This window comes from Mustela erminea, chromosome 14 (genome assembly GCF_009829155.1).
Source record: "Mustela erminea isolate mMusErm1 chromosome 14, mMusErm1.Pri, whole genome shotgun sequence".
NCBI lineage: Eukaryota > Metazoa > Chordata > Mammalia > Carnivora > Mustelidae > Mustela > Mustela erminea.
In genome coordinates this window covers 80,337,865-80,364,339 of record NC_045627.1, presented here as the reverse complement: position 1 = coordinate 80,364,339, position 26,475 = coordinate 80,337,865, and the positions used below count along the sequence as shown (strand labels likewise).

General features: G+C 39.9%; 1 protein-coding gene and 2 non-coding genes across 7 annotated transcripts in view; all 3 read left to right on the top strand.

Annotated features, from left to right (window-relative positions):
• The first annotated feature begins 908 nt into the window (after positions 1–908).
• EIF3A (eukaryotic translation initiation factor 3 subunit A) overlaps positions 909–26,475 on the top strand; it is a 39,308-nt gene continuing 13,741 nt past the window's right edge. For 4 of the 5 annotated variants that reach the window (XM_032311934.1, XM_032311932.1, XM_032311935.1 and 1 more), the window contains exons 1-16: positions 909–1,132; positions 8,163–8,353; positions 8,541–8,677; positions 9,085–9,248; positions 10,967–11,166; positions 14,103–14,311; positions 16,177–16,348; positions 18,840–18,944; positions 19,321–19,419; positions 20,798–20,914; positions 21,186–21,371; positions 21,881–22,228; positions 22,648–22,752; positions 22,843–22,956; positions 24,585–24,707; positions 25,531–25,684. In XM_032311934.1, the coding sequence (XP_032167825.1) occupies positions 1,084–1,132; positions 8,163–8,353; positions 8,541–8,677; positions 9,085–9,248; positions 10,967–11,166; positions 14,103–14,311; positions 16,177–16,348; positions 18,840–18,944; positions 19,321–19,419; positions 20,798–20,914; positions 21,186–21,371; positions 21,881–22,228; positions 22,648–22,752; positions 22,843–22,956; positions 24,585–24,707; positions 25,531–25,684 (2,473 nt within the window). In that variant the 5' untranslated portion in view covers positions 909–1,083. Of the gene's footprint in view, positions 1,133–8,162; positions 8,354–8,540; positions 8,678–9,084; positions 9,249–10,966; positions 11,167–14,102; positions 14,312–16,176; positions 16,349–18,839; positions 18,945–19,320; positions 19,420–20,797; positions 20,915–21,185; positions 21,372–21,880; positions 22,229–22,647; positions 22,753–22,842; positions 22,957–24,584; positions 24,708–25,530; positions 25,685–26,475 lie in introns of those variants that run through there. The other variant, XM_032311936.1, reaches the window with a different exon arrangement.
• Positions 19,054–19,183, top strand: LOC116573813. The gene has a single exon (XR_004279019.1). It is a non-coding gene; the product is annotated as a small nucleolar RNA SNORA19 (small nucleolar RNA).
• LOC116573812 lies at positions 20,111–20,239 on the top strand. The gene has a single exon (XR_004279018.1). It is a non-coding gene; the product is annotated as a small nucleolar RNA SNORA19 (small nucleolar RNA).

Sequence of the window (26,475 nt, the reverse complement as noted above, 5' to 3'; positions counted from 1 at the left end):
ATTTTTCTTCTGAACTCCTCTTAACTTCACATTTAGGGCTTGAGTTATTAGATTCAGTTTAAATGGCTTTCAAGTTCTAGGTGTTCTAGTGAGTGACCGAGCATTAAAACTGCAGATCAGTAATAAACGACTGTCTGTAGCAGGGGCCTGAGAAATGGATTCCCTGCAGCTAACACCGGTTTTTCTCATGCTTCTTTGCGGCGAGTGCCGAATGTCAAGGCTAGAACTCTCCCATGTATCTTCAAACATTATGCGAAGCCTGTTCTGATGCAGAACGTCTGTCCTCTTGCCAGAGTACGGTCTCCAGTCTGTCCGCGTCCTTCAGACCTCAGCTCCAAACTCACCTTCTCTGAGGGCTCCCATCCTCCGGACAACCTTTGTGTCAGCAACTTTTTAATTGTACCGACATGAAGTAAGCTTGCTCATGGAATTACCGCGTCCCTCCTTCCTCTGCTAGTCCGTCAAGGGGCAGGTCACTGCTGTTAACCGGCGGTGGGCAGCGCGGGCCTGGCGACGGCTGCTCAGCGCATGTCCGATAAACCAATACATCCGGCATTTTCATTCAGCGGCGACAGACCGTTCCTAGGGCGAACGGGACCTGACTGGAACTTTGCATGACTCCGCACAAAGCGCGTCCAAAAATCTGTGCACACGCCTTCTTTCTCGCCAGGCTGAGACTCTGACACAAGTATCACCTTTCTCACCCCCATACTCCCTCAAGGAGAGAGGGGCCTGAGAACCTTCTCCCACAGCTTCTCCCCGACGAGGCGGGAGGGGGAAGCGGCGCGCGAGCAGGATGGCTACAGCCGCCACGTCAGCCGGCGCGCGCGAGAGCAGCGCGCCTGCGCGCGGAGGACCGCTCCACCCCCCCCCCCCCCCGCTCCCCTACATCCGGGGCCTGGGCGGTGGCGGCGCCGCCGTGCGGAGGTCACGTGGCTCCTTCCTTTCCGTCTCTGGCCGGCTGGGCGCGGGCGACTGCTGGCGAGGCGCGTGGAACCTCGCGCTGGTTCCCCTTCGTCTCCTCTCCCGGCCCGGGCCACTAAGGAGTTCGCTGACGCCGGGTGAGCTGAGCCTGCCGCCAAGATGCCGGCCTATTTTCAGAGGCCGGAAAATGCCCTCAAACGCGCCAACGGTGAGTAGGGTAGGGGATCGGGGTGCGCCGGGCTGGGTCGGCCCGAGGCCTCGGAGGTCGAGGAGCCCCGGCCTGCTTCTCGCTGCTCCGCTGCCCGGCTGAGGCGGGAGAGGTGGCCGTATGCGACCTGCCCGCCGCCGCTCGGGTCCGTGGGTGGGCATGGTTTCCCTTCTCGCTCCGACCGACCGGAGCGGGTGGGAGGTGCGGAGCTGGGAACCGTCGCTTTGGGGGCCCTTCCATCCCCCCGCCCCCTCCTGGTGGGTCCCGGGGGCCGCGGTCCGGGAGACAGGTTTCCGGGGCCCGAGTTCCTTACCCCCCTTGACCGCCTCCGCCCGGAGCCCCAGGTCGCCGGGCTTTCGGTTGCTTAGGCCCCGCGCCCCCAGCCGCCATCTGGGAGTGCCGGGGAGGAAGAAACATGGCTCCCTCCCGGGGACAATGCACGCGAGAACCTCGACTCCACCTCCTGCGGGCGCCGGGAGCCGGGCAGTCCCACCTCCGGCCCTCCTGCAGACACCTCCGCCCCCCAAATCCAGCGCCGGCCTTTGCTGGGTCAGGGTCCACTTACCCTTTTTCCAAGTCACTGTATCTCCACCTCGGGGGCTCTGACCCGTTTAACCTGTTAACCTGTTTTTTTCTGGCATTGATTATTGGCAGCCCCAAAGTCCATTCCTGATCACATGAAGTTGGAACAGAGTTAATACTGTAAAAGAGGGACTTCAGTTTCTCGCTTAAAGATAACGAAATGAGGCCTAGAGAGAGTGTTTACCCAAGGTCACTCGGAGTTAGTTGTTGAGCCAGGAGACTAGAACCAAGGTCTCTAGACTTTGAGATAAGGCGTTTTTTCGCCACAGCGCTACTGCCTGCGATTTTTTATTTCTAGGTGTACTTAAGCCACGGGCCCTCTTCAGGAAAACTTGTGCGTGTGCTGGTGTATTCAAGAGGCATTTATTACGTTGGCATTTTTGGGGTGCAAATGTATTATGCATTGCTCTGGTTTTTAAAAAACTTTATCGTTTAGTGTTTTTTAAGCCCAGCAATTTCTAAGTGTGTAGGGCGTTCATGGCTCTTATTTTCACCCTTTCTTTACCAAAACAGTTTTTTGGGTCTTACCCGTGTTGTAGGTGGACACACCGCGCCTGTTAAGAGTTTTATGTTTATGGAGCTTGTTTTGTTAGCTTGTTTGAAAATTCCTCTTATGAAAAGTTCAATTTCAGTCAATACATAAAATTAATACTGCTGATAACTTTTCAGGACTAAAGGTGTGTTTGTCGCATCCTTGTTATTTTAAAAGTAACAATTTGGAGGGGTGGTAAGAGTGTGGGATATAATTCCACATTCTTGGGAATAGAGTACAGTAATTGTTTAAAAAAATCAGTTAAAACCACAACTTAGATCTGATGACTGCTCATTTTAACCAGTGATCTAATAGAACAGGCAAGAATTAAGACTGTTAATTTCTTTTTTTTTTCCTTTCCTAAGATTTTATTTATGTAAGAGAAAGAGTATGCAGGAAGGGAGGGGGAGGATCAGAGGGAGAGGGAGGAGCAGACTCCCCGCTGGGCAGGGAGTCGGAATGCCAGGACCCCAGGATCATGACCTGAGCTGAAGGCAGACACCCAGCCGCTGAGCTACCCAGGCGCCCAAGGATGTTAATTTCCAGAAAAGAAAATAGATTGAAATGGAAATTTATCACTATAAAATGAACTGTAGCAAAGTTAGAATTTTTTCCTATGTTTAAAAACTTAGAATTATATTATGGTTTACAGAATGACTGGGATTCAGTTACTGTTCTAATTGCTATTGTAGATCTGTTTCACAGTCAGTTGGTTTACCGACAGGCTTTTTCCTATGCTAATAGTCTGAAGCGCTGTAGTCTTGATGGCCTAAATATTAGACATTTGTTGTGTTCAGGCCTTGTTTCTTTCATTACTCCTCCCTTCTGTATCTGAATATGAGCTTAGTGTTTTCACTGATTTTTTTTAATTAGAAGGGTTCTCCAATGTGTAGCAAATCATAAATACTTTTATATGTTTTCTAAGTTGAAATAGATTTGATTCATGAAGGAAAGTTGAGGAAAGCATCTGAAATTAAAGTAGGCAAGATGAGCAAGAAGGTGAAGGGACACCCCGGGGGGGGGGGTTAATTTTGTGTAGGTTTTTATAAGGCTGTACTGTCTCCTTGCTGCAGTCTTTTAAGAGGTAGGTTGGATGTTTCTGTAGTAGAGGCCTTAGCTTTCAAGTAGTACCTTCTGTACCTTTGATCTTGTGAATGAGAGCTGCTGTCTGAAAGTGTTAAAGTGAGCAGAATGTGGATGGCACATGGCACTGCTTACAAAACTTAACAAAAGTAGGATTATCAAAGCACATTTCATTTGATGGAGAGAATCTCATTTTATGTATGTGTTTTATCTGTAACATTTGTGGCCTCAAACATTCAGAACTAATCCATTTTATTTTAATAAAATGTGAATAAGTTTAGAATAGTTCAGGTTACTCTGAGTTTGTAATACAGAACAGTATTTTTGGAAACAATAATAGTAATCATTTGGGAAGGTGAGAACTTGGCCTAGCAGTTACAGGAAAGAAATTCATGCACCAGAATCATTTGGAGAAAGCCCCTTTTCCAGATTATGTTGTCAGTAGTATGGAATTAATTGTTTCTGATCTTGTAACAGCCTTTTAGTTTAGATTCTACCAGTGATTTATAAAGTTGTCATTAAACCCACAAATTGTGTAACGTTGTAGCTTGTCCTCGTCTGTAGCACAAATCAACTAGTAATATTGAAGGGCTGACCTAAACTTTATCTTTTAGGATAGATACAGTTTGTCCTTGTGTCTGAAAGGTAAGCTCAGAATGCTGATCCTCTGAGTATTAGTTCATAATTCTAGATTTTAATCTTTATTTCAAGAATATGAGGGAAGTGAACATTTTTAAAAACACTGTAATAGGTCCTTTAGTGTGTGGTATTTCTAGCCTTAAAAACTTTCTTTTTCCTTATTAGATAATTAAGAGGAACTAAATTCTCCCAGTATGTAAATTAGGGTAAAGACTGGAACTCACCCCTCATGGATTATCATGGTATCTATTCCCATTCCATTTTTTTTCCTTAAAAAACATCTTTGCTTGGTATCCATGTTTGCTTTTTTTTTTTCTTGGTGTTGGTGGTCCTAAAAAATATTTTTTAGTGCATTTGCTTTGGTTTCTTTAAACCTGTTGTTTCAGAGTTTGAGAGTGGAACTTGGAATCATAAATTTTGATTGGCTGTTTAGGAAGTGAAGATTACTTTTAGGGATGTCTGGGTGGCTCAGTTGGTTAAGCGTTTGCCTTCTGCTTGCGTTATGATCCTGGGGTCCTGGGATCCAGTCCTGCATCTGGCTCCTTGCCTGGAGGGGAGCCAACTTCTCCCTATATCTGCCATTCCCTCTGCTTGTGCTCATGCTCTCTCTTTCTCCGACAAATAAATAAATAAAATCTTAAAAAAAAAAGAAAATATAATTTTGCCTCTGTCCATAAACAAGATTTCCAGTTTGACATTAAAAACATCACACTCCCCTATTTAAAAATAAGAGATTGGGTAGGTGAATTATTTTTAGACAGTTTATTATTTTGTCATCACCATGCTGCGGTCAGCTCTCAACTTTAACTCTTTGTGCCTGTTCTGTGTTATTAGCATTTTGACAAGTGTTTATATAGAATACTAAAAGATCTAAATCCTCAGTGTAAGACTGGGAATTGGATACAGTGGATTGTTTTGGGTGCTGCTGCTGTGGTATTTATAATGTGAATGATAAATTTATCTAAAAACATTTACTTCCAAATTTTTGGCTGATAGAAACCTTTTCTGTTAAATAGTTGTTAAAAACACCTGAGGTACTGTTGGATTTTACAAAATAACCTTGCATAGGTATGCTTCAGGAAGAAGATAGGCAGGTCCTCCCCTTAGACCAGGAAAGGCTTATTATTCTAACAAAGTATCTAGTTGTATTACATTTTTGTTCCCTCTTAGGTGTTTTTTGTTTTTGGGTTTTTTGTTTTTGTTTTTGTGATAAAATGGACTCCAATGAAAATGGACTTTTCGCCATTCTGCCAGGATTAATGTTGACATTGACTTGAATTATTGTGGAAGGGTTTGTTTTCATTTGCATATGAAGAATATGATTTGAGGGGCGCCTGGGTGACTCAGTGGGTTAAGCCTCTGCCTTCCCCTTCTGGGATTGAGGCCTGCATCAGGCTCTCTGCTCAGCAGGGGGCCTACTTCCCCCTCTCTCTCTGCCTGGGGCTCTGCCTACTTGTGATCTCTCTGTCAAATAAGTAAATGAAATCTTAAAAAAAAATATGATTTGGTATAATATGGGGTGACATATGTTACTGTGTAAAGATACTTATTTTTGTGTATTTTGTAATTTATCTAATTGCAAACTTGTTAATATACCAGAGTTGGAGTTTTGTTTGTAGTTGTCCTGCTGGAAGGAATGTTCAGAAGCAACATTCCTGAAAGATGGGATAGTTGGGAGAAGAAATAATAGAGAATTACTAAATCTGTAGATCTAGTAAAACTCCCAGTTAAGGAACATTTCTGCATGTTGTCTTCCTAGCACAGTTACATGGTTTATAATGTTGTATGGTGTTAACTCTTGAAAATAATTCTTTGTTAAAGATTTTTTCCAAGGAAAATAGTGATTTTTTTTAAAGATTTTTTTTTTTTTTAAACTTGACAGATCACAAGTAGTCAGAGAGGCAGGCAGAGAGCCTGATGCAGGGCTTGATCTGAGGACCCTCAGATCATGACCTGAGCTGAAAGCAGAGGCTTAACCCACTGAGCCCCCAGGTCCCCCGATTTTTTTTTTTTAAGATTTTATTTATTTGACAGAGCAGGAGAGCACAGAATGGGGAGTGTCAGAGGGAGAAACTGGCTTCCCGCTGAGCAGGGAGCCCAAGGTGGGGGGCTAGATTCCAGGACCCTGGGATCATGACCTGAGCTGAAGGCAGTCACTTAACAAACTGAGCCACCCAGGTGCCCCGAAAAGAATGATTTTTTAACAGTGGAAATGTAGTGTTTAAGACCTTTTTTAAAAATGGTGTAAACTAGTGTTTTGGTTCCCCAAATTACTTTCCAAATGTTGGTGGAAAGATTTTTTTTGTGTGCAATTTGGCAGTTACTGATTTTTAAGTTGGACATAGGAGATGACTTAGGTTAGATTGCTCCCCCGCCATCCATTTACTGAGTTTTGTGCATAGGAAAATAAAAGATGAGAAAAAAATAGGTTAAATTTTAACCTTTGTCAGAAATAACGGGTTGGAGGGTGCCTGGGTGGCCCAGTCGGTTAAGTGGCTGCCTTTGGCTCAGGAGTGATCCCAGGGTTCTGGGATCGAGTTCCACATCAAGCTCCCTGCTTGGAGAGCCTGCTTCTCCCTTTACTTCTGCCTGCTGCTCTACCTACTTGTGCTTTCTGTCTCTCTGTCAAATAAATAAAATATTCAAAAAAAAAAAAAAAGGAATGTGATGGAGGAGTCTTTGCTTTGACTGAATTTCAAAATGAGCAGTATACATAAAACCTGAGATTGAAGCTGGATTTTGAAATACTGCAATATGCAGACAGGTTTAGGTGGTAGTAAATTCGTAAGTATATAATTTTTTTTGCTATGCATTCTAAAATTTTTTGTCTTAAAAATAAACTTTGTTTTTTAATAAACTTTTTAAAAAAGATTTTATTTAATTATTTCAGAGAGAGAGAAAAGCAGGCTCCTGGCTGAGCAGAGAGTCTGATAAGGGGCTCCATCCCAAGACCCTGGGATCCTGACCTGAACCAAAGGCCAGTGCCCAACTAAGTGAGCCACCCAGGCACCCCTATTTTTTTAAATAAACTTAATTTTAGAAGTTCAAGACTTATTTTTACAAAAATAATAGGGTGTTTCCATATAAACCAAGCCTATTGATATTGTATATTATTTTGTTATATTTGTTACAAGTAATGAACCAGTACTGATACATTGTTAACAAAAGTCTATACTTCCTTCACATTTCTCTAGCTTTTTCTTATGTCCTTTTTTGAATTCCAGGATCACTTCTAGGATACCATATTACATTTAATTGTCAAATCTCCTTAGACACCTCCCCTTGTTATGACAGTTCCTTAGATTTTCCTTGTTGATAGCCTTGATAAGTTTGAGGAGTACTGGTCAAGTATTTTGTGGAATGTCCCCCTAATTTGGGGTTTATCTTAATATATTTTTTTTCATGTTTACACTGGAAAAATAAGTGGAGAGCTGTTTTGTAGATTGGAAGACTAAATGTTGTTAAATTGTCAGTTCTTCCAAATTTGATATGTAGATTCAAAATCAAATAAAAAATTTGAATGAAAATTCCAGTGAGCTAATTTTATAGATACTAACAAACTAACTCTGAGTTTATATGGAAAGGTAAAAGACTTAGTAGGCCCAACAATACTGAAGAACAAATTTGGAGTACTCATACTACTTGGTTTGAAGACCATAGTATTCAAGACGGTGAGGTATTAGCAAAAGACGAAAAACGTTGGAATAGAGAGTGATCAGAATAGAGAATCTAAAAGCAGGCCCACATAAACAGTCAGTTGATCTTAAAGGGAACAGAGTCAATCTAATTGACTGTCAAATTGCCAATCTAATGATTTTTCTACCTGGAGTCTTAGCATGAACTAGTAAAAATTTCCTCAGCCAGATCACTGTGACTGAAGATACACTTGAGTTTATGGTGTTTGCTGGGGAGAGATTTTTTTCCCCTCATGACTTCAGTTTCTGGAACTTAAAACACATTTGGTACAATGTAATTGAGTGAAACCCAGTTTTATCTGTAGACCGTATTTTGAGATCGTACCAGTTTTTCATTGTTTTAACTCAGAATTTTGGCATAGCTCTAGATGTCAAAAATAAACGTGATCTAAAAAGAGATGGTAGTGACTTCAGAAATTAAAATAGCCAATTTAAGCAAGATTTAGACTTCTGTATAGTATACATAATGAACTTTGATTTTCCTGAATTATTTTTCCAGAATTTCTTGAGGTTGGCAAAAAGCAGCCTGCTTTGGATGTTCTTTATGATGTTATGAAAAGTAAGAAACACAGAACATGGCAAAAGATACACGAGCCGATTATGTTGAAATACTTGGAACTTTGTGTGGATCTTCGCAAGAGCCATTTGGCTAAAGAGGGATTATACCAGTATAAGAACATTTGTCAACAGGTATGAAGCGAGCTGGGTTTTATATTTTTTAGTAAGTGCTTTTAGTAACTTTCAGAGGCATTTACTTTCCAGAGTATATATAGTACGTTTTATATCCTAAAATTAGCTCTTAAAATATTTCATGGTTTGTTGAAAAAGTGTTTTAAGGCTCCTTGCTCTCTTTCTCTCTCTCTCTCTCTTTGGTTAGGTGAACATCAAATCTCTAGAGGATGTTGTTAGGGCTTATTTGAAGTTGGCAGAGGAGAAAACTGAAGCAGCTAAAGAAGAATCTCAGCAGATGGTCCTGGACATCGAAGATCTGGATAATATTCAAACCCCTGAGAGGTATGGAGGTTCAGTTGCTGATAACATTTTCCTCAGTTTTTCCTCACATGTGTCTCCATCATCCTCATTTGAGGTGTAGATTTTCATTAGAAAGAATGCTTATCTTCGGAATTCTAAATGTATAGTAACAAAACTATACTATTCAAAATTTGTAAGACTGGTAAATCTTCAGATAGAGGCAGATACTGATTTCAGTGGTTGTAATATGTGTTGGGGATTCAGATACTTGGATGCGTGACAGCTTTACAGTGCATCCAGAGTTGCAGGAAGAATTTGCACTTTTTTATATTGACCGTTGTTGGTTTTGGTTTTTTAATCATGGAACAAAGTAGGAAATCATGTCGAAAATGCTTTCAACTTTTTAAATGCGTTTTTTGTTTTGTTTTGTTTTGTTTTGTTTTTTTTAGTGTTCTCTTAAGTGCTGTAAGTGGTGAAGACACTCAGGATCGTACTGACAGACTGCTTTTAACTCCATGGGTGAAGTTCCTTTGGGAATCCTATAGACAGTGTTTGGACCTTCTTCGAAACAATTCTAGAGTAGAGCGTCTCTACCATGATATTGCCCAACAAGGTAAGATGAAAACTGATTTGAAAAGTTAACTTTAAGGAAAATATTTTGCAAAAGATGGACAGAGTTAATCTGTTTGTCTCCACAGTACTTATTTTATAGTTTTTATTCTTATTGAAAGATGATTGGTGTTCATTTAAATATTAAACAAGTGACTATAAGAAATTTGTTTTACTTGTTAGGGTAATTCTGTATGAAATCCACTTCATGACTATTTGAAAGACAAAGTCATTTTGGGACTTTACAGGTGACTAAAACCATAATGGAACTTTTTTGATTGCTTTCTGATAAACTTGAGTTCTTCTTTTGATTTCACTGTTTATATTCTCAACCATGCCATGGATTTCTAAGGTCTTCTTAAACTTTGGACTTCTAGGATTGCTTGAAAAATGCATAGTTTTATTTTCTTAAACAGTATCACTGAATATAGAACTAAGTGATTTTGACGAGTCAGGATAGTCATAAAAAGTATCCAGTTGTTACCCAGCATATACAGATAGCGCTTGAACAGCTAGAGGGGTGGGTTGTTAGAGGTGCTGGCAAACATACCCCTTTTCCCCCACTCCTGCACAGTTGAAAATCCGCCTGCGACTTGACTACCCAGAACCTTAGCTACCACTGGCTTGTTAATCAGAAGCCTTATCAGTAACATAAACAGTTGATAAACACGTATTTTGTAGGTTATATATGTTATATACTGGATTCTTAAAACAGGAAGCTAGGGAAAAGAAAGTGTTAAAATCATAAGGAAGAGAAAATAAATTTATGGACCTATACCAAAAAATCTACATGTTCATGTACCTATGTAGTTCAAACCCTTGTTTAAGGATTAACTGTACTTTGAATCTTGAACTATATGAAGTCTGTTTTCTTAATTTTGTATCTTTTCCTTATTGTCACTTGCTGTTAATGCAGCTTTTTAACTATATATAAATGGAATATGCGTGATTTGAGAGTAGCTTTGGCTTTTTCTTACTTTGCCCTTAGTACAACCTTGTATTGCCATTCTTTGCAATTTGGGGACGATTGGCATTTGTTTATTCAAGTTGTAAGTAACTTTAAGAATATTTTACTGTTAGTATTAGAACCTGTGTTCTGTTTTGCTCACATGGCTAGCATATGTGAATTTTTATTTAACATAAGAACATTTGGGGTTTTTGATAATTGTTGATATAAATGTTAACTTGAAGTTAAGCTGCATCCCTTTGTTTTGGGCCTATTGAAATAGAAATCTCTTTTTTTTTTAAGAGCAAAGAAATTCTGAAACAGTTGTTATTGCATATATGATGGTAGAAATTTATTTTAGTACAGCAAGTAGTTAAGGTACACATCTGTGTACACAGTTGAATCAGGTTACCATAAGCCTGCAGTTTGTTGATAGCAAGACTTTTTATATTTCAGGCTAGAATTTTTTGTTCCTTTAGGATTTGAAGTGGTAGATCTTGGAAAGGTGAGTCCCTTCTACACTTTAATTTCAATGGCTTCCCGTTTGTAAACTCTTCTAGAACACCAGAACCAAGTTTTAGTTCTGGGCCAGGACTATGTCCAAAAGATGGTCAGGACATGAAATGAAGTGACCATTGACTTATGATTTCTGAAGACTGATAATAAGTTTGATAAAATCTTGTTAAAATAACTGATTTTAATATTCGAAATAAAACTAATTCAGATACTTGGTGATGGTGGAAAGTACTTGACATATCTTACAATTATGCTTGTAGCTTTCAAATTCTGCCTCCAATACACCCGTAAGGCGGAATTCCGTAAGCTGTGTGACAATTTGAGAATGCACTTGTCACAGATTCAACGTCACCATAACCAGAGTACAGCAATCAATCTTAATAATCCAGAGAGCCAGTCCATGCATTTGGAAACCAGGCTTGTTCAGTTGGACAGTGCTATCAGTATGGAATTATGGCAGGTATGTTTTGAACTGTTTGCTGTCTTTTGTAGTCATAATAACCCATATTACTTTTTTTCCCCCTTGTGAGTAAATGAGTATCTTCATCTTGATACTTACTGGTTAATTTCAGTAGATAATTGAGAAATTTAAGATTGTCTAGTGGATAACCAAGAGTTCTGGACAGGCAGTCTCAGGATATGGGTTCTAGTTGACTGCTGTGAAATCAGAGCCAAATCAGGTAATCTCTTGGACCAGGTAGCTTTCCATATAAAACAGTATATTCTCATTGCTGCTCAAAGTTCAGTGCCTGTCTGCGAACTATGTACTGCTCCAGGATGAAATAATCTCTTGAACCGGGTGGCTTTCCATATAAAACAGTTTATTCTCATTGCTGCTCAAAGTTCAGTGCCTGTCTGCGAACTATGTACTGCTCTAGGATGAAATAATTACAGAGGGGAATATACATTTATTAAGGGTGGGGTTTTTTGTTTTGTTTTTGGTAGCAGTTTCATGGTAATTTCATGTGTGTTTACTCTGTTTAGGAAAACTAATCTTGTCTTTTCAATTTATTTTTGTAATAATTTAGCTGTATTTATAAAAATATTGGCAGTAGTAGGTTGGAAGCTTTAAAAAAACAATTTGTCCCTTTACTGTGGATGTTGGAGAAACACTATAGTAGATGGTCTCCTAGATTTCTTAGTGTTGCTTCGGCTTAGTGTATCTGTGGGGAGAGCCTACATTGGAAATCTCGGTGGTTTTTGGAGACTTGTCAACTACTTGGGCTTTTTATGTTAAGAATTCCACAAAGATACTTTCACATGATTTTGTAGACCTGTTGGAAGCTTTCAAATATTTGACCAAAGAAAAAATCTAATTGAAATTACAGAGAGAAGGGGCACCTGGGTGGCTCAGTAGGTTAAGCTGCTGCCTTCGGCTCGGGTCATGATCTCAGGGTCCTGGGATCGAGTCCCGCATCGGGCTCTCTGCTCAGCAGGGAGCCTGCTTCCCTCTCTCTCTCTCTGCCTGCTTCTCCATCTACTTGTGATTTCTATCTGTCAAATAAATAAATAAAATCTTTAAAAAAAAAAAAAAGAAATTACAGAGAAAAAAGGTTGGTAGTTTTTCTGCCAATTGAAACTAGGATCTGCTCTCCAAAATATTTTCCTTTCTGTAGGGTCACCCTTAGAACACTGCCTGATGAAATAACGAAAAAGATGTTCTATAGAAGACAAACATGCTCATTATTAGAACAAGTGGATAAGTAGAAAGAAGAAACTATTCACCCCTTATCTTATTACTCAGAAATAACCTCTATATTGTACTTTATGTCCTTCCAGATTTTTTCTTACACATTTTTCGAAGTAGTATAGTGATGCACTTAAAAAAATCTTTGTCACATTTGTTAAACAACTTTATTTTGTTTTTGTTTTTTTTTCAAGTATTTATTTATTTATTTTAAAGATTTTAATTTTATTTATTTGACAGAGAGAGAGCACAAGTAGGCAGAGAGGCAGGCAGAGAGAGAAAGAGAGAGAGGAAAGCAGGCTCTCTGCTCAGCAGAGAGCCCGATGCGGGACTCGATCCCAGGACCCTGAGATCATGACCTGAGCCGAAGGCAGCGGCTTAACCCACTGAGCCACCCAGGCGCCCTTGTCACATTTGTTAAAGTGTAATTGACATTCCGCAAAACTCACCCTGAAAATTGAAAAATAGTCACCACTGTAATCAGGATGTAAAACATGTCCTCAAAACTCCCTTGTGCCCCTTTGCAACTGACTCCGCCCTTATCCTTAAGAATCCATTGATCTGGGGTGCCTGGGGGCTCAGTGGGTTAAGCCTCTGCCTTTGGTTCAGGTCATGATCTCAGGGTCCTGGGATTGAGACCTGCCCCCCCCCCCCAATCAGGCTCTCTGCTCAGCAGGGTACCTGCTTCCCCCCCCCCCCCCCCGCCTACTTATCTGTCATATAAACAAATAAAATCTTTAAAAAAAAAAACATTCTTTTTTTTTTTTTTTTTTTTTAAAGATTTTATTTATTTATTTGACAGAGAGAGAAATCACAAGTAGGCGGAGAGTCAGGCAGAGAGAGAGAGAGAAGCAGGCTCCCGCCGAGCAAAGAGCCCGATGCGGGGCTCGATCCCAGGACACTGAGATCATGACCTGAGCCGAAGGCAGCGGCTTAATCCACTGAGCCACCCAGGCGCCCCAAAAAAAAAGATTCTTGATCTGTTTTCTCTCAGAAGGATGATATTTAATCAATAAAATGATCTGTCATGGAAAAATTTGTAAGCATATAATAACATTTTTTAAAGTAGATTTTGAAACATTTTCAAGACAGTCAATAGGATTTAAAAATAACTTGCAAATTAAAGCACAGTTGACAAAGTTGTCAAGATAGTTGTTAGCTAATCAAGTTAAGTCAGGCTTCAGGCTGGGGCTGGTTGGTAGAAAGACTAATAAAATTGAATTTTAAAAAATTCTCTGGGGCAGATATATATCCTTGCAGATAATTGGCATCTTCTTAAAATTCACCCTTGCTGCCAAGAAAGGGACAAAGAAAGCAACAGCCTCTGTTCTGTTTATATTAGTTGGCACATGTTCAGATATACCTTATCTACTTTAAAAGGTTATGAGCACCAGTGCTGAAGTTCATTAGCATCTTGAAGTGGACTGAGTGGAGTGTTGTGTTGTGGCTGAAAGGCAATGCCCCTCCCCCTTTTTTTCCCTAAGTCTCTTCTAATTTGAAGAAGTTTAAGGATTTAGTATTTTTGTGATAAGGCAGTTTTCTGGAATATATCAGATACTAAATTAAAGGTGAATAAAAGGAACCACACATAAAGGTTTACTTTCTACTTTTTGTAATTCAGTATTTTGTGTTTTGATTTCATAAAGAGGAGATTTGAATTGGATTTGTTTGTTTAGAATACAGTGGCTAATTTATACTACTAATTTTAGGAAGCATTCAAAGCTGTGGAAGATATTCATGGACTGTTCACCTTGTCTAAAAAACCTCCTAAACCTCAGTTGATGGCAAATTATTATAATAAAGTCTCAACTGTGTTTTGGAAATCTGGAAATGCTCTTTTTCATGCATCTACTCTCCATCGTCTTTACCATCTATCCAGAGAAATGAGAAAGAATCTTACACAAGAAGAGATGCAAAGGTAAGAGTGTTACAGTCAAATAGTACTGGAATTATGAAATAAACACCTCCTACTAAATGGCATGGTTCCAGGTTAGGGTTTCTCAGCCTCTGCATCATTGACATTTGGAGCTGGATAATTTATTGTCATGGGGACTGCCCTTAGGATGTTTGGCAGCAGCCCTAGTATACCCACTGGGTGTCGGTATGATGCGTACACTGCTCGAGATCAGAAGTGTCTCCAGGCATGGTTGTTCTCTGGTAGAATTCTTGGTCTTCAAGTAACTGTCTTTTGTCTGATAACTCTGCCGTAAACCTGACTTGAGAAAATAGAATATTAGGAAAGACAGTGTTAAGATATGAGCTTTCTATCCATATAGGGTATTTAAAGTCTAGTCATAGGATAAAATAAAAAATTAAAATAAATGCTGCCATGAGGTCACTTTTTCTCCATTATAAAATAAAACTGATTGTGTGTTCGAATATAGAAAAGGGGTCTATAACCTAGCAGTCTAAAGGCCACTTTATTTTTTTTCAACAGTACATGCAGCCCATTTTCTTTCAGTCATGTTTGTTTTTTTTTTTTTTAATTATGTTTCATTTGGACTCAGGGAGCTCACACCCACACTTTTTCTTAATATTGGTAGACCATGTTATTTTGGCCTCTGCTAGAATTTTGTACACCAAATTGTTTTTCTTTAAGCTTTACACCAATACATGCAGCCAACAAAATGAATTTTGCTAGTGTATTTTCTTTGAAACTCTTAAGGAGAGTGGTTATTACGTCATTCACTGTCCTATATGTAATCCATGTCTGAGATTAAAAAAACAAACTTAAAAAGAGGTACCTTAAGGTACCTCTGTACAGAATATCCCTTTAGAAAGTGCGATCATAATAGTATTATAATAATAAACATTAGGCTATTTAACTCTACATAAATTATTTTCTTAATCTTCACAGTAGCCTCCTGACTCAGAAAATTAAGTATCTTGCCTTAGGTTCTAGTCTTAAAACTGGTGAGGCTGATATTCTAACCCTTGACCCTTGGGCTCCAGAGCCCACTATCCTTAATCTACTATATTGCTCTGAATTCAATCTGACTTCCCTCTTGTGTTCTAAGGAAGCTAAGATTTAGCCCCACCATGAGTCCTTGCTCGACCCCACAGCCCCCAGTCATGTTCACCTACATTTTATTTTATTTTTTTTTATGGTTTTTTTTTTTTTTTAAAGATTTTATTTATTTGACAGAGATCACAAGTAGGCAGAGAGGCAGTCAGAGAGAGAGAGAGGAGGATGCAGGCTCCCTGCTGAGCAGAGAGCCCGATGTGGGACTCGATCCCAGGACCCTGAGATCATGACCCGAGCCGAAGGCAGCGGTTCAACCCACTGAGCCACCCAGGCGCCCCACCTACATTTTAAACCCAGTCTTTTTTTTTTTTTTTAAGATTTTATTTATTTATTTGACAGAGACAATGAGGGAGGGAACACAAGCAGGGGGAGTGGGAGAGGGAGAAGCAGGCTTCCCGCTGAGCAGGGAGCCCAGTGTGGGGCTTGATCCCAGGAAGCTGGGATCATGACCTGAGCTGAAGGCAGGTGGTTAATGACTGAGCCACCCAGGCGCCCCCAGAGTCTTTTTCTGTAGCTGGCAAATATTGACAGTAGTAAGTGGGTGGGTGAAGGTCTGCTTCTCCCAGCTATTCGTTTTAGCACAGTCCGTTTCTCTTCATCTCATGTTTTGATGATTAACGTAGATGAATATGGTCCACCAGTATGGTATACGTGTTCTGTCACTCGCGTGTCTTGCCAGATAGTTAAGAAGTGTTTTTTTTTTTTTTTTTTTAAATCAGTTAACATAAATTTAACAGATTTGTAATTTTCTTCTCCAGAATGTCTACCAGAGTCCTTTTGGCCACTCTTTCTATCCCTATTACTCCTGAGCGTACTGATATTGCTCGACTTCTGGATATGGACGGCATTATAGTCGAGAAACAACGTCGCCTTGCAACACTGCTAGGTCTTCAAGCCCCACCAACACGAATTGGCCTTATTAATGATATGGTTGGTATAAGTTTGAGCATTCTTACAGCTCAGAATGAAAACTTTATGGTCAGGTTTTATAATTCATGGCAGGTGGTTCTGATGGATGGTCTAGTTTGGGTCCTCATCGTACCCATAGATAAGTTCAGAAGTTTATAGGAAGGGTAGTGGTCGATGTCAGGACAATAGCTGACTGAGTCTGTCATAGCATATTTCCTCTTTGGGGAAGGGATGCTAAATGGCGAATCTAGAATAATTTTTTTAAGAGACTTTATTTACAGACCGAGATCACAGGTAGGCAGAGAGGCAGGCAGAGAGAGGAGGAAGCAGGCTCCCCGCTGAGCAGAGAGCCCGATGTGGGGCTCCATCCCAGAACCCTGGGATCATGACCTGAGCCAAAGGCAGAGGCTTCAATGTACGGAGCCACCCAGGTGCCCCAAGAGTTTATTTATTTGACAGAGAGTGAGAGAGGAAATAAAAGCAGGGGTAGTGGGAGAGGGAAAAGGAGGCTTTCCACTGAGCAGAGGGCCCGATGCAGGGCTTGATCCCAGGAGCCACCCAGATGCCCCTAGAATAATTTCTTTTTTTTAATTTTTTTTTATTTTTTATTTACTGGATAGACAGAGATCACAAATAGGCAGAGAGGCAGGCAGAGAGAGAGGAGGAAGCAGGCTCCCTGCTGAGCAGAGACCCTGATGTGGGGCTCGATCCCAGGACCCTGAGATCATGACCTGAGCCGAAGGCAGAGGCTTAACCCTCTGAGCCACCCAGGTGCCCCAATAATTTCTTGATAGGAATAAAATTAGAGCTGGAAGAATTTTATTTGAATTCTTATGTCACGGCTAATTTCAGTAATAAGGGCATATATAAAGAGAAGTATTCAAGAAATGTGGACCGTTAGTCATGCATGTGTTTTGTATTGGGGATAGACTAGAGTGTTTATGTGTGGGGATAGGATCTGCCATTGTTTGCCTCAGTCTCTCTTTTTTTTTTAAAGGATTTTTATTTTATTTATTTGACAGAGATCACAGTAGGCAGAGAGGCAGTCAGAGAGAGGAGGGGAAGCAGGATCCCTGCTGAGCAGAGAGTCTGTTGCAGGGCTTGATCCCAGGACCCTGGGATCATGACCTGAGCTGAAGGCAGAGGCTTTAACCCATTGAGCCACGCAGGTGGCCCTGTTTGCCTCAGTCTTGTGACTAGTAAGTAGGTCTGTATGGGAACACACTCCTGTGCTTGTAGGTCTTGGTGTGCCCCTGCAGTTAATCTGTCGCTGGTTGGCAGTTCCAATTTATGAAGGATAAAGGTCCACATGCATTATGCATTCTAGGTTATAGCTTAGGTGTAAGGTAAGATGTACTTATGGCAGTTTCGAGGTCTATGAAATTAGGCCACTTTTTTGTCTCCTTTTAGGAAATGTTATGCAGTGGCATACTTAGCTGAGTTCTAGTGCTATGTAAGAATATAAATCCTAAATGTAATTGGGTAAATTCTCATAAGGTGGTTTCTAGTCACTGCTCCCCCCCCCCCAATAGCCTACCCTGATTTGTAACACCACATACTAGTTTGCCTTTGTACTTTGTATGAGATTTGAGTTCTGTATATATGGAATATGTTAAATTCTTTTTATTAGCATTATATTTGTAAGACTTACTCATATGTTGAATGTAGCTGTTTTTTCTTTGATCATTTTTGTGTAAGAACATCTTACTGGAGCGCCTGGGTGACTCAGCGTCTGCTTTTGGCTCAGGTCATGATCTCAGGGACCTGGGATCAAGCCTGGATTCTGCCTCCCTGCTCAGTGGGGAACCTGCTTCTCCCTTTGCCCCTCCCCCTGCTCATGCTTTCTCTCTCTCTCAAATAAATAATCTTTTAAAAAAAAATCTTACATTGGGCACCTGGGTGGCTCAGTTGGTTAAGCAACCGCCTTTGGCTCGGGTCACGGTCCGGGAGTCCCAGGATTGAGTCCCGCATCGGGCTCCCAGCTCCATGGAGAGTCTGCTTTTCCCTCTGACCTTCTCGCCTCTCATGCTCTCTCTCACTGTCTCTCAAATAAATAAATAAAAATCTTTAATAATTTAAAAAAAAAACAAATCTTACATGTAATTTTTTTTTCCCCCCTAGTTTGGGGCTATTATGGGTAGTGTTGCTAAGGTAATTTTTGTGTGACACAGTTACTTGTAAGGTGTGGTATTTTACTTACTAGTGGTAATAAATTTGCTTGTACACATGAGTGGTCTTCGTAAATATTTTATTGATCATGTTGATTTAGAGTTTTTATATCCTTACTAAACTCTTGGGAGACATTTAACTGTAGATAGATGTATAATTTGGGGTTAGAGACTCAAACATAGTTTTCCTTTGAGTTCTTCTGATGAATTTAAAGAGAGTTGAGGCCAATTTTTCAGATGTTTTCCAGATTTCCAATCCCCTATTTTTCTTACTTCTACTCAGTTCAGTTGGAAATCTAGTTGGAAAATTTCCTTCAGCAAATTAAACCTTTTGTTTATTGTAGGTCAGATTCAACGTACTACAGTATGTTGTTCCTGAAGTGAAGGACCTTTACAATTGGCTGGAAGTAGAATTTAACCCCCTAAAACTCTGTGAGAGAGTCACAAAGGTAAGACTTTGTATTTTAGTTTGGTTATACTACCATATAGCTGGCCCTTGTGCTATTACAGATTCTCTTTATATCAAGAGACAAGTATTGTCCTATACGTTTGAATTCAGTGCACATTTCATTGTCTTTTTTTCTTTACATCAGGAAAAAAGATATTTCTGATGTGCTAAATAAACCTTTGGAGGTAAATTAGCAGCATGACTGATTTAGCCATTGCTGTCAGTCACCTTCAGACAAGCCTCAGTATAGCTTCGTATTATGTGTGTATTTTCCCTCACTGTGCGATGTTTTTATGTTTAAAAAACCAGAAAAGTTTCACAAATGTGTGAGTGTTACTTAGAAAATATAATTCTTTTTAATGTACTGGATTGTACAGGTTCTAAATTGGGTTCGGGAACAGCCTGAAAAAGAGCCAGAGTTGCAGCAGTATGTTCCACAGCTGCAAAACAACACCATACTCCGTCTTCTGCAGCAGGTAAACAGTTGTAAACAAGCGTTCTATTTACAACTGTAATTTTTCCCCTCGGTTGTTTTTTTCATTACAACAGTAAAAAATGTAGGAACCACTAGAAAGTTAACCCTTCACCAGACTCCAGCCTTGCCAAAACTAGTCTTTCCGTTTGATTTGAAAAGCAGTTATTTTATGTAATTTGTAATTGCTTTTTTTTCCTTTATTGTTGAATATCATCTTTGTACATTTTTCCTCATTATCAGTGTAAATTTATTTTACTCCTTTTAATACCTTCATGGTTTTACATTGTCTAAAGGGTACTACTGTGATTTATTTATTTAGACCCTGTTGATGGAAGTCTGTATTTCTAGGGTTTTTTTGCTGTTAGGAAATGTTGCAGCATTGAACATTTCCATATATACATCTTTGCGTATTTCTGTGGCTTTCTATCATCTAGGAAGTGGAATTAGTTACAGGGCTTACACATTTAAGCTTTAGTAGCTCTACAAGATTCTGTTAATGAACCCTCCTACCAGTAGTGATTGGGAAAGCCTTTTCTGTTTCTCATACTAGTTACTGTTAGTCTTTTGTTATATTTTAGTTTGACTTAAATACGTTTAAAGATTATGGTTTATAATATGGCTTCAGTGTTCCTATTTTGTCTTCATTTGTTTCACGGGGAGGGGCTTTTATGATACATTGGCTTGCAGTATTTGTGCACATTCCATTGGCCTGCTTCTCTTGTATAGGTGAGCAGTGTTATTTCTTATGTGCTACACAAATAGTTGAAGGTTAATTAGCAGTATAACTAAATTGTAATGCTGCCAGTCTCCTTCAGACAAATTTATTGAAAGTGTTTAAGTGAATTAGGTAAGTCGCAGGTCTTTATCTACAAATAAAAGGCGATTTAGGGCTTTCTGTTTTATAAAACTAGAATTTGGAAGGATTGGGCTTCCAAGGAATGGTGCAGTGTGGTGGCTCAAAGCATAGCATTTGGGATTTATAACCTTGAATTGAAATTCCAGCTCCAGCAATGTAGTGTCAACACTTAGTCTAAGCTTCAGTTTCTTTTCTCTGAGAAATGGGCATAATTTCTACTCTCAGGCTTGTGTAAGACTGTACCAAAAAAATACTGAATAGGGGCGCGTGGGTGGTTCATTTGGTTAACCGTCTGCTTTCGCTTCAGGTCATGGTCCCGGGGTCCTGGGATCGAGCCCCGATTTGGGCTCCCTGCTCAGTAGAGAACCTGCTTCTCCCTCTCCCTCTGCCTGCCGCTCTGCCTGCTTGTGCTCTTTCTCTCTGTATCTCTGTCAAATAAAAAATACCTCTGTCAAATAAAACTTTAAAAAAAAATGCTGAATAAATGATAGCTGTTGTTACTAACCTTGTGTTTCTTATGCAGGTGGCACAAATTTATCAGAGCATTGAGTTTTCTCGTTTGACCTCTCTGGTTCCTTTTGTTGATGCTTTCCAACTGGAACGGGCTATAGTAGATGCAGCGAGGCACTGTGACCTGCAGGTATGTGCCGGAAGGGACACGGAGGTGGGAGACTTTTAAGGACTGAAAAACACATACCCTTTGTTTCTCAGCTTTTGGTTCACTGGTACCATTTTAAAGTTGTACTGAGTGAATCTTCTGGCTTTTGTATTTAATTAACATTCTTATTTTTTTCCCTCTTACGATCAGTTGAAATTTTTTGTCAAAAGTTATTTATTTCTAGAATGATTTCATACTTATTTATAGAAACTTATTTATGAAACTATTGATGATGTTACTTGATTCTCCAAAGGTTCGTATTGACCACACTTCTCGGACACTTAGTTTTGGATCTGATTTGAATTACGCTACTCGAGAAGATGCTCCAATTGGTCCTCATTTGCAAAGCATGCCTTCAGAACAGATAAGAAATCAGCTGACAGCGATGTCCTCAGTACTTGCAAAGGCACTTGAAGTCATTAAGCCAGCTCATATACTGGTATGTATCTTTGGGGGAAAATGATCTACAGAATTTTTGAGGGGCCCTTATGCTATGTCTTACATACAAAGGTTTGAGACGAGTCTGAGAAAATGGGCTTATTCTATATTTCCTCTCCAGGTGTATTGGCTAGTTTTGGTATTCTACCTGTTACACACATGACCCCCGCCGACACCCATAGGAAGTACTGTGCTTGGGCTTTTCCTCTCGGCTTAAGTTCTTCTTTGTGTGCTCCGTGAGCATGTCCCTGTGGCTTGCACACTTTAAAGTAGATGGGGTGCAGAGAAAACTTGACTTAGCAAATAAAGGTTCTTTAGCTGCATCACTCCTATTGATAAGACTGTATAGGTCATAGTCTTTGGTGCTGGGAACTAGTAGCTTGAATAACATCATCTGTTCTTAAATGCAGACACATGAGGGTAATGCACCAGGGTTATTTAATAATTATATGATGTCTAATGTCATGGTGTGTCACACAAGAATTTTTAAAAATGCATTTGTCTTTAAAGCAAGAGAAAGAAGAACAACATCAGTTGGCTGTTACTGCATACCTTAAAAATTCACGAAAAGAGCATCAGCGTATTCTGGCCCGCCGTCAGACAATCGAGGAAAGGAAGGAGCGCCTGGAGAGTCTGAATATTCAGCGTGAGAAAGAAGAACTGGAGCAGAGGGAAGCTGAGCTCCAGAAAGTACGGAAGGCTGAAGAAGAGAGGCTGCGACAGGAAGCAAAGGAGAGGGAAAAGGAGCGCATCTTACAGGAACATGAACAGATTAAAAAGAAAACTGTCCGTGAGCGTTTGGAGCAGATCAAGAAAACAGAACTGGGTGCCAAAGCTTTCAAAGATATTGATATCGAAGTATGTAACACGTTACTTCTTAACTTGAATCCATCTCAGAAGCATAGTCCTTTACTGTTTATTGATTACGTTGGGTTGTCTGGTGGTTTTCACTCCCTTTGGTACAGCTGATTCATTAATCGGTGAAGTAAACATTTTGTTTTTAATGGCTCTGCAGTTTTTAACCCTTGTTAAAGTGGAGTTGGGTATGTGCAGTTTAGAGTAACGAGAAATAGATGTTAAGATCGTGTTGTTTTCCCTTCATTGAAGTGGAAATAAGACTATTGTAAAGCATTCTTAAATTACTTAAGTTTACGCAATGTGAGCATTTACTCATTGTATAGAAAGTAATTTAGGTTTTTGATTTTTGAAAAATCACATTTTCCATATACATTTCTCTTGTATTCTTCTTAGTGATTGTGCATTTGTAATACTTTCAGGATCTCGAAGAGTTGGATCCGGATTTCATCATGGCTAAACAGGTTGAACAGCTGGAGAAAGAAAAGAAGGAACTTCAGGAACGCCTGAAAAATCAAGAGAAGAAGGTAGGTGGAAGAACTGGTTGTTGATAAACTTAACGTGCCAGGTTAACAGAAAATTTTCCTTTAAACTGCATTTGTTTTCATGTCATTCAGATTGACTATTTTGAAAGAGCTAAGCGCTTGGAGGAAATCCCGTTGATAAAGAGTGCTTATGAAGAACAGAGAATTAAAGACATGGATCTGTGGGAACAACAGGAAGAAGAAAGGGTAAGGTTTTTGTTTAACTGTAACATTTGCAGGCTGTAAACTGTAATTAAATCCTCTGCCAGTAACGGGGCATGGTTTCAAAACCATGATTATTTTGTGTTCTTTAGCCAGGAATGGTGCTTCAATGGCTGTGTACTAACAGATGGGTTGGCAGATAGAAATTTTCACAACAGAGTTTTAAGAATGAAACTTGTACAATACAAAGGACAGCTGAAAAGTTCACTAAAAAAGCAGCTTTATGGGCATATAATTCACATGCCATACAGTTCTCACATTTAAACTGTACAGTTCATGGTTTTTAGTATTGCATAGCCATTTAATTTTAAAACTTACCCCAAAGGAAGCTCCATACGCTTCGGCAGTCATTCCTCATTTCCTCCCCCTCCACCTGGCCTCTTGTAGTCAGCAGTCCCCTTTCTGTCTCTATATTTGCCTATTTTTTAGACTTTTTATATAAATAGAGCCACATAATGTATGGCAGTTCCTTCTTTGTGACTAGGCGGTTTGTTCTGTAGTTTTGTTAGTATATGTAATATTTACCCTAATGATTCAAAAGAAGGTTTGCGAATGCTTGTTGCAGCCCCATTCTGGTTAAAAATAAAAAGTAACTGTAGACAGCACATCTGTGGGGACTGGTGTGGGGGATGCAGCCTTTTGGTTGCATTGGAGTATTTGCATTCTGAGCTTTGTTTGCCAGTGCCTTGCATTTCTTCACAAGCTAGATTTTTTTTTTTTTTTAAGATTTTATTTATTTATTTATCAGAGAGAGAGAGAGCGCACAAGCAGGCAGAGGCATAGAGAGAAGCAGGCTCCCCACTGAGCAAGGAGCCTGACTCGGGACTTGATCCCACGACCCTGGGATCATGACCTGAGCCAAAGGCAGCGGCTTAACCAACTGAGCCACCCAGGTGCCCCTAGAAAATTTTTTTTTTAAAGATTGTATTTATTTGACAGAGAGGCAGTGAGAGAGGAAACACAAGCACGGGGAGTGGGAGAGGGAGAAGCAGGCTCCCTGCTGAGCAGGGATTCCCAATGTGGGGCTCGATCCCAGGACCCCGGGATCATGACCTGAGCCAAAGGCAGATGCTTAACAACTGAGCCACTGAGGCGCCCCACAAGTTAGAATTTTGTGGTAATATGTAAAATTAGGGAAATAAGAGTGCAGACCAAATAAAGTACTTGAGATGATCTGCTGTAGTCTTTGCCCTGAAGCCTTCCTTTTCCCCCTTGGAGTGCAAAGGAAAAGGCCTCCTTAAATCACCCTGCCTTAACCTCCAGTTTTCTTTAAGGGAGAAAATATCTTTTATCATTAAACCATAGTGCTTGTTATCTCTGAAGTATTTTACAGTATATGTTACAGTTTTGCTTTCATAAAAATTTGCAATACTTTTGGCCTAAATAAAAACAGTTTCTTACAGATGCTCCCAGAACTCCGTCATCCATCCTCTGCCCCTGATTGCCTTCCTAGGGACATTGGGCATAGATGTAGTAACATTTCCGTATTTATGGCAAGATGGATGGAGCAGAGGAGTTGCTTGTCATTCTTCAAGAATATCTGTGAAGAATTAAGAGTAAATAAATCAGATAATGATTGCTTTGAAATTTAACTTTATATTATGTACTTGCAGATTACTACCATGCAACTAGAACGTGAAAAGGCTCTTGAACATAAAAATCGAATGTCACGAATGCTTGAAGACAGAGATTTATTTGTAATGCGACTCAAGGCCGCACGACAGTCTGTTTATGAGGTGAAGTTTTCTGGGGAACATTTATTCATGAGCTTTTTAGTTTTGCCTTAAGGTTCTTCTTTAACACAGTGGTATATTCTGTTTTGACTTTTTGTCGTGATCATTCAAATAATATTTTAGTAGAAAGGTTCTTGAAAATATAGGCTATTAGTCAGCCATCACTATAAACAAATTTTTCTGAAGATGAAACTGAACTGGATAAAATTTGCTTTTGATACAAGCTTGTTTACTATTTGATTTAGAAAGGAAAAAGGCAGATCGAAGTGTTCTGCTCTTAAATTCTAATTTAATCCTTTGGTTTGTTTCACATAAAAGCAAACCCAGTAGGTATAGAAAATAGTTGTCAACAATTTAAATTTTAAAAAATTTGACATGAGGGGTGGGAGGTTGGGATACCAGGTGGTGGGTATTATAGAGGGCACGGATTGCATGGAGCAATGGGTGTGGTGAAAAAATAATGAATACTGTTTTTCTGAAAATAAATAAATTGAAAAAATTAAAAAAAAATTGACATGAAAAAGCTCCACAGTCATTTGGAAATTTTTAAAGATCTTACATATTTATGGAGGTGGGGGGCAGAGAGAATCCCAGGCAGGCTCCATACCTAGCGCAGAGTGTGGGGCTCAAACTCTCGACCAGGAGTCAAATACGCAATGGACTGAGCCACCAGGCACCCCCGTTTGAAGGTTTTTATACTTGAAAGTTGCTTCTTACGGTTTCAGGAAGTTTGTAGTGCTTTAGTAAACTTCAAATTTAACTAGTTTATAGGTCTTCAAAATTTTTGATTTTTGTTTTGTTTTTCTTGTGTCTTTTCTGTTAATAGGAAAAACTTAAACAGTTTGAGGAACGATTAGCAGAAGAAAGGCATAATCGCTTGGAAGAACGTAAAAGGCAACGTAAGGAAGAACGCAGAATAACCTACCACAGGGAAAAAGAAGAGGAGGAACAGAGGAGGGCAGAAGAACAAATGCTAAAAGGTATCTATAGACCACGATTGGAGGTAGTATAAGGCACGGTTGATACTCAGTTTATAGCGGTCATATTCAGGGTGCCTCGGTGGCTCAGTAGGTTAAGCATCTTGCTTTGGCTCAGGTAATAATCAGAGGGTCCTAGGATCAAGTTCCACGTTGGTCTCCCTGCTCAGCAGGGAGTCGACTTCTCCCTCTGTCTCTGCCTCTTCCCCTGGTCGTGCCCACTCTGTGGCTCTCAAATAAATAGCACCTTTAAAAAAAGGAAATTTAAATGTAGTGGTCACATTCAGAAACAAAGGAACAAGAGAACAGGACCATTGGCTTCTTTTTTAAAAAATTTTATTTATTTGTGAGAGAGAGAGCGAGCATGCACAAGCAGGGGGCAGCATGCAGAATGAGAAGCAGGCTCCCCGCTGAGCATGGGGCCCGATGCAGGACTGGATCCTAGGACCCTGAGATGATAACCTGAGCTAAAGCAGATGCTTAACTGACTGAGCTACCCAGGAGTCCCAGATCATTGGCTTCTTCATTGCACCTAACTAGAACCTGACTTTTAGTTGCCTGAAGTTTGTTATAGGCGAGGATGTTATTTCCTCTGCCAACTTTCCACATTTTTGGTGTTTCTTAAACAAAAACAGTATCACTTTTTAATATCATCCCTGTATTTTATGTAGTTGTAACATTTATTGAGGAACGTGTGGCAGATGAAATCTGTTGAATGATTCTTTATCTGGAAATCCAGATGCTCAGGAATTGGGGAGGGATTTACATGGTCATTACAAAACTATTCACGTTGA